This window comes from Filicampus tigris, chromosome 22 (assembly GCF_054856515.1).
Source record: "Filicampus tigris isolate MCC_2025a chromosome 22, RoL_Ftig_1.0, whole genome shotgun sequence".
Taxonomy (NCBI): domain Eukaryota; kingdom Metazoa; phylum Chordata; class Actinopteri; order Syngnathiformes; family Syngnathidae; genus Filicampus; species Filicampus tigris.
The window spans coordinates 7,547,614-7,554,247 of NC_141238.1; the positions used below are offsets into that span (position 1 = coordinate 7,547,614).

The 6,634-nt window shown below is 41.9% G+C and overlaps 1 protein-coding gene across 9 annotated transcripts in view; it reads right to left on the bottom strand.

Annotated features, from left to right (window-relative positions):
• Window positions 1–6,387, bottom strand: part of LOC147126748 (uncharacterized) — a 282,315-nt gene extending 275,928 nt beyond the window's left edge. For 8 of the 9 annotated variants that reach the window (XR_015084604.1, XR_015084603.1, XM_086021734.1 and 5 more), the window contains exons 1-4: window positions 6,281–6,387; window positions 5,588–5,811; window positions 4,047–4,139; window positions 3,643–3,678 (exon numbers count right to left, since the gene is read on the bottom strand). Coding sequence is in view for 4 of the 9 variants with exons in the window: in XM_086021731.1 (XP_085877857.1) it covers window positions 3,643–3,678; window positions 4,047–4,139; window positions 5,588–5,696 (238 nt within the window). In the remaining 5 variants the exon portion in view is untranslated. The remainder of the gene's footprint in view (window positions 1–3,642; window positions 3,679–4,046; window positions 4,140–5,587; window positions 5,812–6,280) is intronic. The other variant, XM_086021729.1, reaches the window with a different exon arrangement.
• Between the last annotated feature and the right edge of the window lie 247 nt (window positions 6,388–6,634).

Here is a 6,634-nt window from a genome sequence, read left to right on the forward strand (position 1 = left end):
TCACCGGTTTGATTGGGACATCATGTCAAATCAAGATCTGCATTACTGGATAAAAATTTGCAATCCACCTCGGCAGTTGACATGGTTTGCCTTCCATCCGTTTTCTATAGCCACATTAGGAGCTCAGCTGGGGCTTATTGCAACAGACAATGGACAATTTAGTCATTAACTAACCTCTAATTATCCCTTTGGGATGCGTGGGGAAGACGGAGTACCTCAAACAAGCACAGGAAGACCACGCAACCTTAACGCGTTACCTGAATGTATCCATTTTTACAGTAACGTCTTATCTAACGTGTTACTTTTCTTAGTTTAGTCATCTGACGATAGTTACTTTCCAAAGTCACAATTTGTTATTATGAAGCATTTAACAATGATGAGGATCAGCTCACAAAAACACTCATTCATTATCAAGTGGTAGTACCATTAACTGCCTCTTGGGTGCAGCAGTGATTGATATTTGACCACATTTGAATAGGAATCACTTATTTTTCAATCACGGTCTTCCCTCACGCATGTACGTGGAATATAAGTAATAATTAAATCAAATACAAGAGGAGACCCCATTCGTAGGTAAAGACACACACGCAAACGATTGTATGCCATGTCACATTTTGGCCACATGAAAAGTAACAATGGAGGAAGCAGAGATGTTTGCGTTTTCAAGATGGAAATACAGTCACTATTCTGAATTTGTGTCAGCGAAAGACAATATTAAGGTATGTTGCACATTCTGTGCTGTTGACAAAGTGTTAACTAGCTTCAAAAACCATACCAGGACCTCAAATTAAAAATAGCAAAGTCGGAAGCAAAAAACGTGGATGGCATCACATTCAAGCATAAAACGGAAGTCGACCCAAAACATATTGTTTTCAAGAATATGTTCTATGCAGGCCCACTACTTGAAACAAGGCATTTTGACAAATATCACCTTTGTGGAATAAGCGTTAATCCACCCATTTTTAGCCATCTCTGGGGGCGGCCATTTTGTCACTTCTGTCGACTGAGAATGACAATCACAGACCCTCAGGGCTCACATGTTTTCTGAAGCTGAGCTATGATTGGTCGTTATCTGAGCCTGAGGGTGTGTGATGTCATTTTCAGTCAACAAAAGTGACAAAATGGCCACCCCCAGAGATGGCTAAAAACGGGTGGATTTTGTTGCTTAACTCATATTGCACAAACGCACTATTAATCAGAATGCTGTATTTCAACTAGTGGGCCTGCATAGAAAATATTCTTGAAAAGAAATATATTTGGGTTGATTTCCCTCTTTAACTCATTAAGCCCGGGAGCGCATAACCGCGTTTCTACCACTAGAGCGCTGTTGCGTCTTTCCATCTTTCAAACCGGGGGAGCGGATACATCACCGTCCTTTTTTAATCCAATTCTCCATCTCTTAGCCAATTTAATGCATCAGAATATACACGTGACGGTGTCGCGAGACCGCGGAGGATGCGGTGGAATTTTTTCGAGCCGTAGGTAGGCTAATGGCGGACGCCGTCGATCGCCGGGAGCTCTGATTAAAGTAAGTAAGGGCAGTGATACATAGACGACGCGCACGACCAGTGGAACCGGTCGAACGTGATATGATATGGTTTGTAGACAATTGCGATATTGACGTCTTTGTAACAGAATAGAGGATGGTAATTACCACTCAATTTTTTTTTTTTTTGATTAAAATAGTGCTTCTCTTGCACTGACACTGACTTGAAACAGTATATAATAATGAATTCTGCCTGTGTGAAAGCCACATGTCAAAGATCTTAAATTCTTTTGGAATGGAGAACTTCAGGTTTTCAAGGGTAATTCCAAAGACGACCTTAGGTTTTGGGGAGCTGTTGAAAAAAGCGCTTTAGGCCTTAATGGGTTAAGTCAAAAAAGGTTGACTTTATTTTATGTTTAATTAAAAATAAACTTTATTTTTAAATGTCAGAGTTAAAAACGTAATTCCAATTAAGTAATTAGCAAAACTGGTTGTCAGTTTTGTTAAGCGGTGTAGTCGGCATCTGTTGAATGTAACTAATAAAGTAACCTGTAATCTAATTAAGTTACTCAAAGTCAAGTAATCAGTAAGTTACTTCTTCAAGGTAACTGGCAACACTGCAATTGATGTGTTCTTCAAAAGCCGATCCCCAATTTAGGGCACAGCGGTCAAGCCGTCGTCAAGCTTTTATTTACTTACTTTCCTGACAGCTAATTACCTCAATGAATTATTTTAACCATCCCGCCCCCCTACCCCACCACCACCTATTGCCCGACCTGCACTTTTATACAAGTAATTAAGAGTCTCCAGCAGTCACGAAACTTAAACTCCAAACCCTAAGCACATTTTTGTGCAAACAGAATAAACCAGCATTTAGTTAGCTCGATAGCCGAAATCCGACCTTAATCCACCTTGACCAAGTTGGTTACAGATAAGCAGCAAATAAATGACACCCCAGGGGGCCATTGGCTATATTTCACCCCTCCCTCTTTGATTTCATCTGAGCTGAGCGCTGCTTTCATCTCCCCACATTAGCGGGGCTGATTCTGATCACAGTCCACGCTGATCAATGAATAATGTAGCCGCCGGCTTGATTGGCGCCCAGAATTGCCTGACGCAATGCCTTCCCGAGCACTTTTTTTTTTTTTTTTTTTTTTTTTGCTTTTTCATTTGGTGCAAAGACACAATAATCAGGTCATCGCAATCTCCGCAGAAAGCGACTGCGGGGGTGGGGGGGGGAGCATATGCGCGGCTGGGTGGGGGTTCATTTTCATGAGTTGCATTTAAATTCTTTTGAAGTTGTTTGTTTTGCTCACCTTGGAAACGCACTATTTCTACTTCTCCTCTGTGGCAAGACGTATGCGCACCCCATAAATATTTATCTACCCAGGGCCTGTGCTATTCTGGCCCAGTGTTTTGAACATAGCCACTGGAGATTGGACCTATCAGGGACTCGCAGAGAGAGAGAGAGAGAGAGAGAGAGAGAGAGAGAGAGAGAGAGAGAGAGAGAGAGAGAGAGACGGGAGGAAAGAAAAAAAAAAAAAAATGAGGAAGGGAGCTGGGAGCGAGTGGCGGAGGATAATATTTTTGTGCATGTTCCAAAATGGAAAGTGTATGGTTTTGCGTGATGTTTAATGCAGAAGGAGCAGGCCAAGTTTCAGAGTGCGTTTCCTTCACGAGTCACCCCACAGACCGCCGTTCGGGCATAAACGAGCCTCAGCAGTTCCCTTTTTTTTTCTTTTTTCTTTTTTTTTTTTGCAAGGTTAGAGGCTTTTTCTTCCACTTGAAATTAAAAAGTGAAGACATTTTGCATGAACAAACAGGCGGCGCCAGCCAGAACGCAGCCAACGTTGCCGAGAAGTGGTTGAAAGTATATTAAAGGGTATATTTTTAATGAATAAATAATCTTTCAACTTTGTACAGTTTCTTTTACAATGAGATGCCATAATTTGTCAGGGTTTCATTTCATCAGAACATGACTTTCCCTCCCTGAAATCCACTTTAAGTGATTAGAAGGCGCGTTTAGTGAAATAATAATCACCAGTTAATCTGACTATTCCAGCCATGAGGCTCACATAGAAATTCACACGATGATATCAAGGTTAGCAACTGTCAAAAACATCAAGAACAATCATCATAAAAAGTGAAATCCTTACCTCTGCAATAGTGTCTTTCCAAAGCGCACTTTATCTCTGTAAAATATGGAAATTGGAGAACCTCAATAATACTGACAAGAAACATCATTCAACAGTTATGAGGAACTCAAGCAGCGCGTCCTAATACAATGTTGTCTTGCTGACATCATCAAGCATCCAACAGCGACTAGAGCACGGAAAAAGGACAACGGCGAAAAAGGCCATTAGCACCACAGCAATGTGACGCTTAGGCACTCATGATTTCTTATTTTAAAGCTTGCAGTCTTTATTGACGTTTGTTGAAAGGTCTGACACCCACTGAGCCATTTTTGGGTGCCCCGGACTGACATGTCGAGACATACTGTGCATATAGCTTGTATTAATATTCCACCGTATGTGCATGTGGGCTTTAAGTGGGAACATACCTGTGTGGGAGCTTTTTTTTTTTTTTTTTTTCTTCTCCATGGACACGCAGGTGACACCAGGGAGCAGAATGGCTGGTTGATACGAGGACGGCCCTGTCACACACACATACAGATACTGGAGGGTTGGCCAAAATTAGGTAATAGCATTGTGAACTCTTTTTACGTTGACTTATTTAAAGCGGAAGTCAACCAAAAACATATTTTTTCAAGAATATGTTCTATGCAGGCCCGTTAGTTGAAACACAGCATTCTGATTCATATCGTGTTTGTGGAATATGAGTTAAGCATCAAAATCCACCCATTTTTGGCCATCTCTGGGGGCGGCCATTTTGTCACTTCTGTCGACTGAAAATGACATCACAACTGCTCAGGGCTCAGGTAATGACCGATCACGGCTCAGCTTCAGAAAACAGGCGAGCTGTGATTGGTCGCTACCTGAGCCCTGAGGGTCTGTGATGTCAATTACAGTTGACAGAAGTGACAAAATGGCCGCCCCCGACATGGCTAAAAACGGGTGGATTTTGCTGCTTAACTCATATTTCATATTAATCATATTGCCTTGTTTTAACTAGTGGGCCTGCATAGAACATATTCTTGAAAAAAATGTTTGGGTTGACTCCCTCTTTGAGGAAGGAAAGAAGAAAGGGAGGTAGAAAGCCAAAATGAAGGAAGCAAGGAAAGAAGGAAGTACTGGAGGAATGATAGAGGAAGGGTAGGGAAGATGGAAGCTAGGGAAGTTGAAAGGTTGGAAGGAAGGAAACAAGGCTGTATCAAAGGAAAAGATGGATGGAAAGCAAGAAGGGAGGGTAGGATGGTTGACTGGGTGGAAAAAAAGAAGGGAACAAGGATGGTATGAAAGGAAGGAAGAATGGAAGGATAGAAAGGAAGGAGGAAGGATAACTGTTGTTGTTCAGGCGAGATGGATACAAGGAAGGAAGGAAGGAAGGATGATACCAAAGGAGGCAAGGAAGGAGGAAGAAAGGAAAGAAGAAACCTGATATAAGTGGAAGGGGGGAGGGGGAGAAAAGAAAGGAGCAAGGAACCGAGGATGGACAAATGGAGGGAAGGAAGGAGGGATAGACCCTTGTTCATACCTGTCAACTTCTACGGTTTTTGATCATTTCAAATTGTGTACGCCGTATAACAATTTTTGTACGGGGAAAAAAAACCATTTTTTTTTTTTTAAACCTTTTTTTTGTTAGACCGATCTCGTCTCGCCCATTTCGGCTCTGATCCGGATCGTCTCGGTCACTGGTAGCAGACCACAACGTTATTTGGTAAATAAAATAAACTTGTTTACGCAAATTACCTTTGTTCTTATTCTACATGGTCTGTCTTGCTGTGAGTAAATAGGTGCCGCGTTGTGTTTTGTAAGGTTTATTATCGCTTAATGAGGGGAATTGCAACCAATAACAAGGGGAGCAATTGGCTGAGGTTGACAGGTATGCTTGTTTGGAACACCAAACCCTGGCAAGAAACCATATTTGGAAACTCTTCAACTATGTTTAATGTGCTCAATCGTGTGTACGACGTATGCGTACTTTTTGGTTCACCCTGTGTGTTTGGAGGTGAGCTCTGCAGCCTTCCCAGGGTGTTTTGGGGGACGTGGACGTGCAACCTCATAGGAACCTCGACTCCAGTCAAAGTCATCCGGCGACACCGACGCAGGGAGATTGATATTCACGCTCAACTCTGCTTCCTCTCCACTTGACTGCCGTGTTTACCTCCCTGCACAATTAGTCTCAGGTGAAGACAGACAGCTAGACTGAGAGGAGAAGAGAGACGTTGCTGTGAGCGTGTATGCGTACGTGCGTTGATTAGCTACAATTGTTTATAAAGACGGGAGATGTCTTTCAAACGTCTTCAAGGTGGCTCCCCTATAACCGAAGGGCCATTACTCGCTCGTTTAATCCCCATGATGCTACTTTCCCCTCTCCAAGTGCCCCCGGCTCAAAATAACAAACGCCGAATTGGTCTGACTGGAAAATAAAATGCGTGTTTCATCAATTTTCAGTCGCATTTGCAGCTTGGACGTGTCTTGAACTTAAAAAGGGGGGGAAAAAAAAACCGCGAATGTCGGTTGAACCCAGAAATAAACGTCAAAAGTGTGACGAGCAAAACCACCAACGTTTTTAAAGTATTGTCAATGTATTCATTCATATTTATCTCAATAAATAGACTAGAAATATCAACATATATATATTTTTCTTTGCGTCAAGCTTAGTTTGTCCTACCTTCGAAATGGGAGATGGGCTGATTAAAGACCAAATCAGGTGTGTACAATGGAACCAAACGACGATACGACGCAAAGGTGGTTTAACAGGGCCACAGCGCCCCTCAGTGGCAAACCTTAGAACTACAGTACTACCTGCTGGGGGCGATTACCAACCACGAAGCTTTTTGACGTTATTGTCTGAAATATAAGCAAAGTCCAGCCATTGACAAAGCAACTTTACGATTAAGTTAAAAAAATATATATATTTTCAAAATAAATGTGACTGCTTTAACACATTAAATCCCACTTTTTTTAAAAAGTAACAAATATGTGATGCTCAAGGCCTCTGTCAAATTTAATAACAAATGCGAAT